Below are 16,672 nucleotides of genomic sequence, written 5' to 3' on the forward strand. Positions count from 1 at the left end.
TGATTGCATTTTCAAGATTGAGATGTATCCCCCTGCTGAAACTAAGTAAGAGTTTCATAGCAGTAATCAGAGAGGTATTTTAGCTATGTTATGCTGTACAACAAATGGCTAACACCCACAAATACTGAATTTTGAAAACTTTTGATAAATTGGTTTTCTTTGTACCCTTATATCAAAAGCATATGTTGCACCATTAACTCATGATAATGCGTGAGAACTATCATTCAGTGAAAAAAATATGTCCATTCAAAATATATAGTACTCTCTTTTGATCATGACTGAAATTACAACAGAACAGAGACCTGTTATACCCAGGTTTCATGTCTGAAAGTTGAGCCTTCTGTTAGATAGCTTGGTTCCAATGCACAGATATATTGTTGTTAACCAAGAGTGTCAGTAATGGGGAATCATCTGTACCTTTACTTAGTTTCTAATAAAATGAGCCAGGAGCATTGTTAAACCACACATTCATCTCATTCATTTAGTATCATCTGTATTATTTCCATATTTAGCTTCATCTCTTAAGATTGCTTGCTTGTATGGTTCTTTTAATAGCTTTTTCACATGAAAATTAACTTTAATTTCCAAAGTTGCTTTTTCCCTCATACTTTTCTACTAATTTTTTATTGTACTGTGGCTTCAGAGAGTACCAGCATGTGCTCTGAGGTGTAGGTTTCTTTAAAATTTCTCATGTTTAGTGTAAAATTATTTTATGAAGGGCTGTGTTGTTAGGAAAGCCAAATATTTCCATAATGGTTCTGAACAAACCTTCATTGCACTAGTAACATTTAAAGGATTAAAGGTCGCATCCATAGAGGCAAGGGACAGGCCATTGCACTGTCATACAATGTTCTAGTGAATGAACTTATGTACTGTACACATGATTGGTACCAAAGCTCCCTCTCTACCCTAACTAGTACCATGAGGAATCAGGCATTGCGCTGCTGATGAACCAACAGGTAGACCTAAGGGCTCACAGAGATGGTAAGGTCATGTTTCCAGTGAAACTTATCAGGCCATGGGTGAGGCTTGAAGTAGGAACCACCATACTGTGAAGCCAGGTGAAACCATTGAGCTACTACAATGCCCACAGGATATACTGGCATTTATTTCTTTTATTTGCTCTTTTCCTTTTCACTTCTGGGTATTCTGTTCTGTAGAGGCTTTTGATCAGCTTCAAGGCTTCAGGAATCATTCCATGAAAATATATTCATATCAGGAATTTTGTAGTATTATTGAAAGAACCAGTAGTTTATTGGGACTACTGAGTCATAACTATTAGACTTTCATGGCTTGATTTAAGGATTTGTTCTTAACTGAGAGAAAATTAGTGCAAGGTAAAGCTAAAGTTGGTCAGGTTGGTGGGAAAAGACTGAGGGAATGAATGAAAGGTATAAGACAGCACTCCTTGTGGCTGGGGCCTGAAGAAATAGTTGAAAAATCATTTATGATTATCTGCAGTGTGCCATATAATATCCATTACAAGAAATACTTGCTACTACGAATAACTACATTATTAATTAAATTTTTAGCAGATTATGTAAGTCCCTGTTGTATACTACCAGGTTATGTAAGGCCCTGTTGTATACTACCAAGTTGTTTTGATTTGCAGATTCTTACCATTTTGCTTCTAATTGCTGATGATGTTATTTACCTAATGGTTATATATCTACTGAACATAGTAAACAAATCTTTTATGAATATGCAAATTGAACCAACAACAAATGACAAAGTCTCGAAAGTTTTGTCAGAATCTTCATTTTTTTTTAGTTTATCCGCATAATAAGTTTTTGAAGAACTACAATTTACCAGGTAAAATTTAAATTTTGTTAGAGACTGACCCTTTGGGGCAACCCTGTTAGGATAAAGCTCTTTAACAGTGTATTGGTTAAACTGTCTAATGATGAAAATAATACTTAAAGTACTTAATAATAATAATAGCAACAATAATAATCACAGATTCTTTGTGTCAAAAGGGCTTTAAGGGACCCACATGTTTATGGGCCAATATAAATTACCATGAGTAAGGGTACCAAGGAATTTCAAAGGGGATTCAACCAGACTTCTAAAGGAATACAACCTTCAGTGACAAGGTACATTATCCAACTAGAGAGAAACCTCAAGAGGCCCTTAGTTAAATAACTTGAATATTAACAATAAAAGCATTGAGTTGATTATTAAGGCCACTTTAAATTAGGAAGGTAAGAAAACTGATTTTATTTGCAAAAGGATATGACATTTATGCAAATTATACAAGCTCAAGAAAAAGGAGTAGCTAGTGAACAGAAGCTAATAATAGAGTCAGGTTGTAGCTGGCATTATAGTAAGGGTTTTGTATAGCAAGTTCTGATACACTAGATGGTTGGATATATATGATGGATAAGCATTAGCTTGATAAGTGTAGATGTTGTATATGTGCTCAGCAAGGCCAAACACTGCATATTGTTGAAGCAGTATGAGCAATTTCAAAGAAATGATGGATGGCAAAAAGCTGGTAAAGCTTCAAAAGTTCAAACACCAAACTGCTAACAGTTGGTGGTGAAAAGGAACCAAGATTAAAGACAAATTTCGTATAAGTAACTTACCAAGTAATTACATAGCTATAGTTTCAAATCATACGGCAGCTTTAATTTAAAAAATTGTGGTAGCACTTCGATTGTTTAGTGTAGATGACAGGCCCTGCCCACTGCCAAAAATACTGGAAATGACTTAGCAGATATCTTCATTGTGTTTCTGCCAGCTCTCGAGTAACATCAGGGGTTTGCTACAGCTTTTGTTTACTGATTTTTGGTTGTATGGCTGGATTTCAGTGAGTATTATCATTTATTTGAGTAGCCTTCAAGCTTTAATAGCTTTCAAGATCATTTATTTAGTTCTTTGGTTATTATTATGTCTGATTCAGATTCACCTAGCTTCGCTATTGTAGCGAAAGTTGCAAACCAGATTGATCAAATCTTCATATGATTCTCATACAATTTGCAGTAAATGTAGTGGGCAGAAATTTAGCAGGGAGAAAACTTGTGCTAAATGTAGTGATTAGCAAGAGTAGAAGGCACTTAATCTCAACTAGACAATCAGAGAGGGATAGAAAGAGGAAAGTAGCCTGTAGAGCCGAGAGATGAGCTTCCCTCAGCCTACTGTAGAATTCCATCCTAACATAGGTTAGAAGATAGCTCTCCTTTTTCCTTCTGCCTCTCTTCCTAATTTTTCACTGCTACTAGCCCTCATACTTTTAATTCACCTACTCCTGTGCCTGGCTCCCTCGCTTCTGTACCTGATGCAATTGCCAGTCTAGAGTCTAGGTTTGTCTAGAAAATTAACCTATTAGTGGATTCAGTGGCAGAGTTGAGTGTGTTACTGAAGGTGTTAATGGTAGACGTATTCAGACGGCGCCACTTCCTGCAAGGTGACAAGTGACAATGCAGTGTTAGTAGAGGAGGTGGCTACTTGTTCCCTCCGATTCTCCTAGACAAAAGTCTCTGTCATACTCCCCTAAACCTGGGAGTAGTCATACCAGAGATCCAAGGGAGGTCGGTGGGGTTTGCCCATGGGTAGTCGCCCCCTCAACTGCACCTGTTGTACAGTCCCAGGTGTCAGTAGGACTAGTGTCACTGTCCTGCTCCCCAAACCCTGGGAGAAGACATACCAAGTCCAAGGGAGGCTGATGTTGTTTTGTCCACAGGTACTCGCTCCCTCAGTTGACCCTGTGGCACAATCCTGAGTGCCATCAGGCAGCCATCAAAAAGACATCTTATTAAGAGTGCACCAAGTTTTCATATGGATACTTCAAATTGTCGTATAAATGTACGATAGTTGAAGGTATCGTACCAGAGGCAGTTTAATTATACATTTACGATAATTATCGTACGAATGGCAGGCAAGGGCACTTATGTATGTCATGTCAGCGATCAGGCCTACCCTCCACTGCAAGGCTGCCACTTATGTAGAGGCGACCCTTAGCTCAACTGCCACGCCACTACAGGTCCTGCAGTGATGCCATTTCCAACGATTCCAACACGGACAGGTGGCACAGGAAACAATTCCTGGATTCTTCTAGGCCGCTTAAGACCCTTCAAGTGGTCGGCGTTCAGATCCAATTCCAGTTAGGCAATATAAGAAGGCCAGTACTAGCCCACGACCATCTCGTAGTTATGCTGTAGCTGTAGGGGACACAGACTACTGCGCCTCTTTCTGAGCACCCGGCGCAGTGTTGCCAGATCTTATTTGCCATTCGATGCTAAACTCTGTATGAAATTATGCTAACCTAGCATGGCGCACCCACTGCCAGTCGTGTTTCTCCATTTCTTGTAGTTACGCCGTACCTATATAGGACATGGCGCCTCTTTCCGAGCACCAGCGCAGTGTTACCAGATCTTTTTCACCATTTGATGCTAACTCTGTAGGAAATTATGGTAACCTATTATGGCACGCCCGCTCCTAGCGCCAAGCGCCCGCTGCCAGTCATGTTTCTCCATTTCATTCATCACCTTTAGAGCAAGACAAACTGTCATTGGCTGTTATTAAGAGATGTTTAGCTGGAATAATGAACTTTTTGAAGAAGGCAAGGGAAAGCGTCTTTCGCCTTTCCTTCCTCTCTCTTAGTTCAAAGAAGATTTTTCTGTCGTCACCAGGGAAGCTCCTTCTTTGGGAGTCGCTGCCTCCCAAGGCGACTTTTCTGTTCTCATTGACTCTTCTTGACGCTCTGTGTTCTCATCAGTGAAGATATTTTTTCATTGACAGAGCTAGACCACTTTGTTAAGAATTTTTTCAAGGCTTTTTGAAGGTTTCTTGCTTCCTTGCCTGGACAGTGGGAATGCAGACTAAGCTTCCAATCATTATTAGGTGCCTTGGACTGACTAGGAGTCTTGTCCTGTGCAGACAAGACCATTAGAGATGGCTCTATAGAGTTTTCCTCTCTTTTCAGTTTGGGAGTACTTAAGAAAAGAAAGCTCTGGTGCTCCATTACCACTAAGAGAGTCACTCAGACACAGAATCGGCTCTGCTAATTTCTTCCTTGGAACTTCACCTCTTCCTGCGGGACACTATTGAGGAATTGCATCTGACCATCAGAAGAAGTCAATGCAAGATCTGTGGGCTCATTCCTCCAACCGCTCCAAAGATTCGTCTGTCTGTGCTTCCATACGGCATTTTCATCATCTTCAGAAGCCCCAGTAGACCCTGTCGCTAGAGATCCTCTGTTTGGGGATCAATCTCAACTCTCAGACTTTTGGGGTTTTTCCGTCTGCCAGGAGAATCGTCAGCTGCCTCCAGACGGTTCACTAGTTTTAGCCCTTTCATCTTGCTCAGCCCATCAATGGATGGGCCTACTGGGTACTCTTTCGTCCACTGAGACTGATGTCAAGCTAGGCAAACTTCTTAAAGTTTTGCAGTTCTTCCTCAAGGACAACTGGGACCAGGAAACATAGCAGGACATCTGCATGTTTCCCATAACTCAGAAGTTCAAGTTGGACCTGCAGTGGTAACTGTCTGAACAAGACTTTTGGAAGGGGAGTCCCTTAATCTGCTGAGCCCAGATCTAGACTTCTTCTCAGACACCTCGGATCTGGGTTGGGGAACCCTCTTAGGGAACCAGGAAGTTTCCAGGACGTGCTCTCAAGTACCTGGCGCCAGCTTCCAAGCATACAGCTAAAGCTCCCAGACTTCCAGCACCAGCTCCTGAGCACCTGGCACCAGCTCTCAAGCTCCTGGTGCCATCTCCCTAGCATCCAGCTACAGAACCTGCCCTCAGCTCCAGGTTGCCCAGCGCCAACTCCCAAACATCCAGCTACAGCTCCCGGGCTCCTGCCGCCAGCTCCTGGGCTCCTGCCGCCAGCTCCCGGGCTCCTGCTGCCAGCTCCCGGGCCCCCAGCACCAGCTCCCGGGCCCCTGGCACAAGCTTCCAGGCACCCAGCTCCCAAGCACCCGGCACCAGCTCTCAAGCGCCTGGTTTCAGCTTCAAAGAGCCCAGCAACAGTTCTTCAATACTTGTCTCCATCTTCTGAGTGCCAAGCTCCTGCTTACAGACGTAGATCCCCTCTGTACTCCATGATGGGCCATTCTTGGCACCCATTAAGCAGCCGTTAGCTGAAATTATGGTTTTTTCTCTCAAAGAAACTCCATCCAAGGTGGTGCTCTCTTCTTCGTCCAAGAAAGCTCTGAAGGAAGTTGATAATTGACTTTCAGCTAAGAGGGAGCAAGGCAAGCATCCTTCACCATTCTTCCTTCTCGCCTTAGTCCGTAGGAGATATTTGTCCTTTGTCACTGAGGAAGCTCCTTCTTTGGGAGTCGTTACTTCCTCCCAAGGGGACTTCTCTGGCCTCATCTATCTTCCCGACGCTCTGAGCTTTTGTCAGCGAAAGTTATTTTTCTGTCAGCCGTACTGGACCAACTTGTTAAGGACCTCTTCAAGGTGTTTGAGATCTTCAGTCTCTTGGACTGGACAGTCAGAGCTCTGACCAAGGGAAATGAGAATTTCAAGGAGTTAAAGAATGACATTACCTCGGACTGGCTAAGAATACTGTCTGGAGCAGACAAGGCTACCAGAGATGGATCTGTTGAGCTTTCAGCTGTTTTCTCCTTGGCAGTATTGAAGATGGGGGAATTATGGTGCTCCTTTACAACTAAAGGTGTTGTAGAGACACAGAAGTTGACCCTTTATTTTTTTGCCGTTGGACCCCATCTCCTTTTCCTGCAGGGTACTGTGAGGAAAATTGCTTTGGACCTCCAAGAGGAGTCCACTCAGGATCTACTGTCAACATCAAGAGACCTTCTACTGTGGATAGATCAAATCCAAGTGATTCTAGTCACTCGATTTGTTTGGGCCATTGCAAGATGCTGACATCAATCTTCTATCAGTGTCTACTAGGCTAAGTGAGCTCTTTTTCCGAGCTGGTGTCTCAGACACACATCTATTCTTCTGAGACATCTGTGACCCATCTGCATATTTCCTCCTTTATCTGAGGAGATCTAGAATATCTCGTACCCCTCCATTAAGGAATATTGAGCTACGCTTAACTCAGTCTTTAAGCTCAGGAACCTAGATCTTTCGTCAACCCAATCTTAATGACTTCGAGTCTTTGGATATGTGCAAGTAAAGGAAGGAAGATCCGGTCTCCTGGAACCAGTATGTAGTGTTGAAGTGGCTGACAAGTCCCTCTTTTGAACTCCTATGTTCCTCTTCTCTGAGAAACCTTTCCTGGAAGACTCTTCCTTGTGGCCTTTGACTACTGTTAAATATATTAGCAAGATCCAAGCTATCGATAGGGGAAGGTTTCCACTAAGAGACACGTTTTATTTTTTGCCTTAGATTTTTAGCCAAAAACGAGGACCCATCCCAACACTGAACCTGTTCTTGCTCTATTAAGTACTTAACAGACATCCTCAGCTGTGAAGAATAAGCGAGAGTTTTTGTCCTGTTAGGGCTTTCAGGTAATTACCTGAACAGAACCGAGAAAGTCAGAGGGCCACCCTTTAACCTCTGGTGTTCTGTTAAGAACCCGTCTTGCCCTCTGACTAAGGAAGCATTGTCCTTCTTCCAAAGGGACTTTATTTCAGGCACAATATGTTCCTTACTTATATTATGCAGTCTCCCTACAGGACATGCAAATCAATCTTTGCGTCTCACTATTTGAAAAACAATGTTTATAATTGCAGTACCTTGGGACCATTATTGGTGACTGGCATGGTATTGGGTGAGGAAGCATAGGAATTTCTCCTACTGCTCTTTGCATTGGAGTAAGGTGTTAAGTTCTGGGGAGCCAGGGGGTACAATGTACCTGGAGTACCCACTATTTTCAGTGGATGGTTTGTGGTTTTTTTGGTGTAGGTGACAGTGTTGTATGGTTGTTTTGTATATTGGTAATGTGCCTAGGGCAAGGGCACTTCTTTATGCTTTGCTAGCCATCGGTCATATCCTTCACTACAAAGCTACCACTTAAGCAGAGGTGCCCCACGGCTCAACTGCCACGCCACTACAGGTTAAAATGAGCACCAACCAGAAGCAGTTTTCACTTGCAGTAGCTTTCTTACCAGATATGGAAACAAAAGCATTGTTTCAATGCTAGCAGCTTTTTCTATATCAAAGTCATTACCATTCTTTAACATTTTGGAGTAGAATATGTCCATGTATCCCACCTCCATTCAATGTGGAATTCAGCTATATAAATACTTGGTAAGTTACTTACAGTAAACCCCCATATTCACGTTCTCACGATTCTTGGACTCACCTATTTGCCGAGTTTTCTATGGAACATATATACACATTATTCGTGGAAAATTCGCCCATTTGTGGCATTTTTCACTGAGAAATATTCACTAATTACTGTATTATCATAACATTTTCATGACTAAATGCACTTTTTGTGATAAAACTATTAAAATACTCAGGTATAAGCATTTTTAGAGGGTTTTTTGTGTTTGAACTATCAAAATAGGCAGTTGTAAGTGTATTTAGAGGGGTTTTTAAGTATTTGTGGATTTTAGTTATACACAGGGGCGGGTGTGGTATGCATTCCCCGCGAACACGAGGGTGTTTACTGTATATGAAAATGGTATTTTCTTAATAAAATAAAATTAAGTTTCATACATACTTACCAAACAATTACAGAATCAGAGCCTGCCCTCCTCCCCTTGGATGGACATAAGGGCACAAACACAATGAAGATACCTGCTAAGTCGTTTCCAGTATTCCCGGCAGTGGCCGGGCCCTGTCACCTACACTGAACAATCAAAGCACTGCTATGATTTTTTAAATTAAAGCTGCTGTGTGAGTTGAAACTATAGCTATGTAATTGCTTGGCATGTACAGTATATATGAAACTTAATTTTATTTTGAAATTATCATTTTAATCTGGTTATGACAACCTGAATGAGGCATGGCATGTGTGTACAGATTGTTGCTCACTCTCTCAGTGAACATAATGCATTGGTTCAAGATATTTATGTTGAGCTGTTTGGGGATAAGTACTGATGGAATGCCAAAAGCTGTCAGAACTATGTAGTAGCAAAGGAACCAAGTTTAACAAATTTACTACCTCTGGGTAATCCATCTAAGAAAAATATTTATGCAAAAAAATAAATACTGAGTTACTAGGTGAAGGATGATTTTCAAAACTGATATAAATGCTTGGGAAAGGGGTGCTACCATAAAAAAAATCCCTGTCACCTAGGAATCTCCTACTTTTGAAAGATGTTGGCCATCATTAATTACAATATGTTAGAGTGTACCTTATACAGTATGAACTAAATGGCAGCTTATCCAGGAATCACTATCTCATGCCATTCATGTAGCTGGTGTAGCCTTGCTGAATACATCTTATAATCTTTCCTTCAACATTTATTGAAAATGTTACATTTTTGGGTAATGTAAATTTCCCTGCCCAAAGCAATATCTGTTGTTGCACTACTTTCAGGTAAATTCATTCTCTTACACCATTTTTTGTTGCCCACCGCAATGTGATTTGACTCATCTTCTGCAAGCTAATTTCTAGGCTCCTATTTTACTGCTTGGTTACCCATGTTAAAATTAGATTTACTCTTTTTCAAAGACAATTATCATCTTGATAAGATAAAATTCAAAGCAATATAGCTCTATAGACTTATCTTCCCCTTGAAAAACTTATGGTATGTTGCATGCAAATTAAAATGTCAAACAGTAACATCTTAAATGTAATTTATGATCCCATGCATGTGAAAAGGTTTAGTGAACCCCCCCCGTATTCACGGGGGATGCATTCCACATACCCCCGCGAATAGGTCAAATCCGCAAATGCTTAACACCCCTCTAAAAACACTTAGAACTGCCCATTTTGATAGCTTAAACCAAGAAAAACCCTGTAAAAATACTTATACTTGAGTATTTTAATAGTTTTATCAGAAAAAGTGCATTTATTCATGAAAATTATATGAAAATACAGTAATTAGTGAATATTTCTCAGTGAAAAATACCGCGAATGGGCGAATTTTCCACGAATGATGGCTAGATATGTTCCACAGAGAAACCCACAAATGCGTGAGTCCGCAAACCATGAGAACATGAATACGGGGGGTTTACTGTACTGCCTAAATGTTATATTTAATGGAGTCCTCTTTCGAAATTTCAAATGAAAGAATCGAAGATAACTCTCATCTTGATTATGAGCCTCTAGTGCTCCAATCAGTACTCATAAAACTACCATGAAACATGCATTGTTATTAGCATTATCCTTATTCTTATAATTATCAAGAAGCTTAACCATACAAAGAATTTTCATTTCAGTGTAGATTTAGTCCTTGTATTTGAAAAATGTAGCCTTTCCAATTTTTTTAGAAATCTGGTAGAGGTAGGGTTGTGCATGGATACATTAGGCTGAAATATAATGTTTTTAAGCTCAATATATTTCATATTGAAATAGTGCATTAGAAATTCTCTTGCACATGGTGTTTACGTCCTATGTTTTTTTTTTTCAAGAAATGCAGCAACTGAATCAGGAAATACACCAGCTGAACTAAGGAATACACAGGGTGAAACAAATATACAAGCTGAACCAAAAGATGTACCCAGTGAATCAAGAAATATAGCAGAAGAACCAAGAAGTACACCAGTTGAACCAAGAAGTTCACCAAATGAACAAAGGAATTCACCAGAGGAACTAAAAAATGCACCAACTGAACAAAGGACTGTACCAGCTGAGCCTGGGAGCACAGGTCATGACCTAGAGAAAACAGAAGAGGAATCAAGATGAACTGTAATGTAAGAATGAGATCTAGACAAAAGTGAAATTCTGTGGCCTCATTTATTGGATTTTTGTGCTGTAGACTCTTTAGTTTTGGAAGAATTCAACCAGACAGCGCACTCTGCTCAGAACAATGAGGCTTATTTTGTTAAATACAGTATTTTGTCTATATTAAGGACACTTCTATGGTTCTATATAGTTTTCATGTTTTTACAAACTAATAATCTAAATATTTGTTTTAGGAAAAGGGCCTTTTCCATTTTAATTTTTAAACAAATTTACTACTGTACGTAGCAGATTCCTTGGTTGGTATAGTAACTTACTGTAATATTGTTGTTTTCAAACACTACCAGAATTAGTTTCATTGCTTTCCAATTCTTTGTTATATCTAAATTGGTTTTTGGTAAAAGACATAACCATTTGAATTTCACCAAATTAATATGGTAACAAAATAAAATACTTGCTCTCTTTAGCCTTACTTTGATTTTATTTATTTGTTGTCATAGTTGTCTGTTTTATAGTAAGTAATGAGAAGGTAATGTTATATAACGCTGAGATTTGCAAGGGGTGCCCATAGAATTACGCTGTAATTATAGCATTGTTATGGTATCATATGAATGAGAAATTGCTTCTTAGGTAGAATTTAGACTCTTTAGAGGTCATTTTTACATGAATTATCAAAAAAACATTCCCAGGCATAAATATTCTAGTGAGTACCCCCAACTTAGTGACTTTATTGGAGTAGGCAGTCCCTGCTTACCAGTGGCATCAGTTAACGGCAATCCGGTTTTACAGCACTTGTCTAGAGATGCCAGTAACTGGATTTTTGGCTGGTTAGCGGTGCCAATCTCTGCTTAATGGCGGTGCCGATCTCCAGTTAGTGGTGCTGATATCTGGTTAATGGCACTGTTAATCGGGTTATTAGTGCTATTATTGCAGATTTTCAGATAGTGGCGATTTTCAGTTAGCAGCACTTGGCCGGGAACGGAACCCCCACCATTAACTGGGGACTGCCTACTGTAGTCAAAAATTGATTCCACTTTATAGCAGAATATTTTACTAAATACTAAATGTGGGCAAGAACTTGCGTAGGGATGAAATGCTTGAATCAAAAAGTGCCTTCTGTTTTAGACAAAAAAATTTTGACAATTAAACTTGATTTCTAACTTAATTTTTACCCATATTAAGGAACAGGACATTCTTGTATCATATATAGTAGTAGGACTGCTGCATAGAAGTTAAGTTGAATTTTAAGACATTCAGTAATGTGTACTGTACCGTTATAATTTCATGTAAGCTTTTCAATTTTACATTCTGGTTTACATGATTTTCTACTTTGACATAATAAAATTTGTGAATAGTCATCTACCCTATAACAAAGCATGGCATAAGCTGTAAATTCAGTGTGTAAGTAAGTTGCTGGCATCCCAATTTTATTTTAATTTTGACATATGTTCCCAATGATATTTGACAAACAGACTTTATATCAACTTCCCTTACAGCAAGCAGATTTTCTATTTTTACACATATTTATTTTATCTATATATTTTCTCTGAGTTAGCTTTGTTTATCCTGAATTATTATAACACATCCATAAGATATTATAGATTGGTTATAAGCTGCAATTTGATTAAAAGTCCAATAGATGAAGTTGTTAAAATTTTGTGCTGCATTGTTTGTATTCATGTACATTCTAGACATGGTATATCATGTCAAAGGATTGTACTCTATGCTTATTTTATGGTTGTTGATGTTTCAGGTTTGTTTTAACTATTTTAAATATACTGAATTACTTATATTGTATTTCTTATCATAATGAACATTTAACTTTTTCTGTTGGAAAGTTATAAGACAATAAGAATTCAGTTACAGGTTCCAAATAAACTGCAGTGTGTGACAATGTTCATTTTTAACACAATCTTACAAGTTCACATTTTTATCAAGAATTTTCACTCTGGAATGCAGGAACTCAGTCCTTATGGAGTAATCCTCTAAACTTCTGATTCCTTTAGAACAAATCTTCTTTCCCATATAATCTCTAAAAGTAGGAGCCTCTGCCCTTCGTATAGCATATGAAAGTCAGAGATTACATTTATACCATCAGGAGTCTGTGGGAGGCCCTTCCCCAGGGTAATTAAAACTCTCTTCCAGGACTGCCTTCCCTGGGGAAGCTGTAGGACCTCCTCATGTCCTGTCTTCCCCTGAGTGAGCCTAGTACCTACTAACTGTCCCAAGACACCACTCCATTGCTGCTTTCCCACTTGGCTTTAAGGTTTCCTATGGGGCTACCATCCCCATGGATTTGGGGACCTCGGACTATTGGGAGGCCATTTTCCAGTGCTGCTTGTTAATGGAGAATCATATGGCAGCTCTTCTGAGCTCCCAGGGAATTTAGCCCAAAGGAGGGTCGTACACCAACTGAGGCTCTGATCTACCAAGGAAAGTCAGCTTGGCTTTGTGGTGGCCCCTAGGCTTCCCTTGTGGAAGGCAGCCCATAAGGAGGACCTCCCATCCAGACAGGAAGCCCAACTTTCACAGGAAGGATAGCTGTGTAGGAGGACCTCCTGGCCAGTTTGAGACCCATGGGTTCTGATTTAGAAGGGTCTCCTTGCTGGCTTTTACTACTGTGGTTGCAGTTGCTGATTTACAGTATATTCATAATATATTGACTGGACAGAGGGCTTATATTTGGAGATTTAGAGGATGAAGAATGAAGGAATCTGTAGCCTTAGGAAGGCTCAATGTTTCAAAACAGGCTCATGAAGTTCAGATAAGGAACTCACCTGATAATACCAATGGATGTACAAATCAAATCCCATATAATTCATTAAACAACTTTTATGATGGTTAAACTCTGAAATCACTGAAAAGTAAATTGAACAGTATAAAAAAAATGTATGTATAAGATATGACAAAGATAACCATGCAGTTTTCATTCCGCTGCAGGTTTGGCCTATTCTTTTTCCACTTCTTTTATAGTCAGTGTTTGACATGCATTATGTCAAATACCAAATACTTCAGTTCAGGGAACTCTTTTTCAGACACCCACATCACCTTTCACTTGGTTGCCAATTCTTGGATCTCTTAGTTTCTTTAAGTATTGTAAGGTTTTGAATGGGATGAAAGGCCAGATGTGGACTTTTGATTTCTTCAAACCAACAGGCACGAGTTACCATCTACTTTCACAAACATCATCTAGTCAAAGGTATCTATTTTCTCAAGCTTATAGTAAAACTCACCATTTCTAGCATTTTTAAAAATAAAACTTGCAATATATAAAATTTTAGAATGACCAGATTTTGTCTCGGTATCATGTTTAGAACTAATATGCCATCTCCATTTACTCTCTGGGTGTCAATAAATTTAAAGCTCGTCTAAACTCTTCTCTGTGAGTCTCTTAATGTCTTTTTAAGATGTTCATTCTTTTTCATAATCATTTAAGGTCATTGATACTGTAAATGCTTATAAATGAAGATAATTTAAATTTTTGCCTAGTAATTGGTCATTAAAGAGTAACTGGACATTGGGCAGCAACAGGAATAGCCTACTTGTATGAAAACATGGGAACCTCTTGAGATTGTGAAAACCAAAGGAATATATGAATGAGTTATTCCTAAATCTATGTAAGTCTGCACAGCTTAATTGCAAAGAATAAAGGAGATAATAAAAACTTGGCCACAAAACTATAGGAAAGAGAAATATATGAGATGTCAACATTGAATATTTATCGGAATTATAGAAAGTGCGCAAAAGAGAAAACATACTAAGTTAACACAAAAAAGACATTAAGAGCTGAAGAAGAGGAAAACATTCGAAAGTGAGCAAAACAAATATTGCAAAGTGTAGAAATGAATGAAGATTTAGAGCATTTCTTACTTTGGTGCCCAAACTATTTAATATTAGGGGCAGATTTAGTTTAGATAGAAACAAACTGACTCAATCTGATACCAGATCTATTTAGAGCAGCAGATGAAAATATAAAAGAATTTATCAAAAGCATTTGGTATCAAAAAGAAATTTCAGCACAGCCATACTCGGGAGCCATTTCACAGGCAAATTCACCAAGTATAATGACTACTACTACTATTACTGATGAACTGGAAGCAAAGATATATACAAATGACATAAGTCCATGCCTCAACAATGTACAGTAGAACAAAAAATGCTAAATGTAATCAATGGAATAAGGCAGGGGTGCAATGGTTCAATCACATGTTCTTCCTGCTGATAACTTACATGATAATTGAAAAATTAGAAATTACAACAAAAGGTTTCAGAAATGAAGTTATAAAGACAGCAGCACTATTACATGCAGACGATGGATTAATCCTAGGACATATGCTTGAAGAAATGACAAATGCAATACAAACCCTTATGGAAATTGCAAACGAATGTGGCCTAAATATAAACAAAGACAAAAGCAATATATTAATATTCAATGATTGGTATAGTATTGACGATGTAGAAAATATGCAGCAAATAGAAGGAATACAAATAGTTAAACAGGTAAAATACCTGGGTGTAACGATCAGCAACATGAAAGACTGCTTCAGAGAACAGATATAAAGGGCACAAATTAAAGCAAAGCAGATGGCAAATATAATGCAGTCATCAGTAAAAGCTGTAGCAGGATGAAAATAGGAAAACTATATTGGAAACGATTAGCAATGCCATCCTTCATGTATGCCATGGAAGTCATGAAATTTGACAAGGAAACCATAAATGAACTACAAAAGTTAGACAATCAAGTATATAGAACAATCCTGAAAGCACCAAGATACACATGTGCGTTAAGATCCGAAATAGGAGCCTCTTCCTGCCACTCGAGAGGTATGAAGAATAAACTATTCTACCTGAAACATAGGCTACACTTGAGAGTGGTGGAAATAGACTCCTGTGTGAGATAACCATGGATCAATGTGAAAACAAGAAAACCCCGTGGATTCTGCAAGTGAAAGAGTATTTGAAAGAATTAAACATAAACTTAATTAAAACTGAATCACTTAAAGGTAAGCAACTAAAAGAAATAATAAATAACTGGGAAAAAAAAGCATGGGAGAGATAAATGAATGACAAAACAACATTAAGAATCTACAGAAAATATAAAGAAAACATAAGAGAAAAAAACAATGTTGATCAGTGATCAGTAGGTCTAGACTAGGTACACTAGAGTTAAAAGATAGCAACAGGCTAAAAGGGGAAGATAAAAATGTTTGTGCCGCGAGGAAAAAAAATGAAAACAAACATTTCTTGCTCTACTGCCCAGCTTATAATGAGATTAGAAACAGATAGCGTTTTCAGGAAAATAAAGAGGAATTGATAGCTAATATACTTTTATTTACAGATATGCTGAAGGTGGAAATTGAAAATAAGAAAGAATTTATAAAAAAATATTATAGAGACAAAAACTTAAACAAACACAAGGGAGGAATAAAACGAGTAAGAGAGCCGTTTCATTGATAAACCGCGCATACTACTACTGCTACTACTAGTCAAGGGTTCTCAGACGTGCGTTAATTATCGTACAATTACGATAATTGACCCTCTGTACATACGTACGATATGCGATAATTCACAAAATTGTGACATAATCTATTGGAAATGTACGATAATCTGCAAATTTTTTCTATATCCAAAAATTTAATAAATGGAGAAATTTAGTCTTCTTTACCCTCTTACCATTAGCAGTTTTTTTAATCCCGAACAAATTGCAGAGCTTTCATGATTACTGCTGTAGAACAAATTAAGAAGAGGTTTGACTTTGAAGATGACATCCTACCAAACTATTTGTGTTAGATCCAGTCAATGATCTGAGCGTTGAAGGGCAACGTGAACCAAGTCTTATACCACTTGCAATTAAGCTTCCAAGGATAACTGGTCAAGATGATGTAATCTTACAGCAATTAGAAAACTAATGGCGAAGGCTCATCATAGAAGACCTTCCAGAACATATCAGTAAC

The 16,672-nt window shown here is 38.6% G+C and overlaps 1 protein-coding gene across 4 annotated transcripts in view; it reads left to right on the plus strand.

The window, feature by feature from the left end:
- The window catches only part of LOC136829360 (inactive hydroxysteroid dehydrogenase-like protein 1), a 51,447-nt gene extending 38,939 nt beyond the window's left edge, over positions 1–12,508 (plus strand). For all 4 annotated transcript variants that reach the window (XM_067087804.1, XM_067087808.1, XM_067087807.1 and 1 more), the window contains exon 8: positions 10,448–12,508. In XM_067087804.1, coding sequence (XP_066943905.1) covers positions 10,448–10,721 — 274 coding nt within the window. In that variant the 3' untranslated portion in view covers positions 10,722–12,508. The remainder of the gene's footprint in view (positions 1–10,447) is intronic.
- The last annotated feature ends 4,164 nt before the right edge of the window (positions 12,509–16,672 follow it).

Source organism: Macrobrachium rosenbergii, chromosome 44 (genome assembly GCF_040412425.1).
Source record: "Macrobrachium rosenbergii isolate ZJJX-2024 chromosome 44, ASM4041242v1, whole genome shotgun sequence".
NCBI lineage: Eukaryota > Metazoa > Arthropoda > Malacostraca > Decapoda > Palaemonidae > Macrobrachium > Macrobrachium rosenbergii.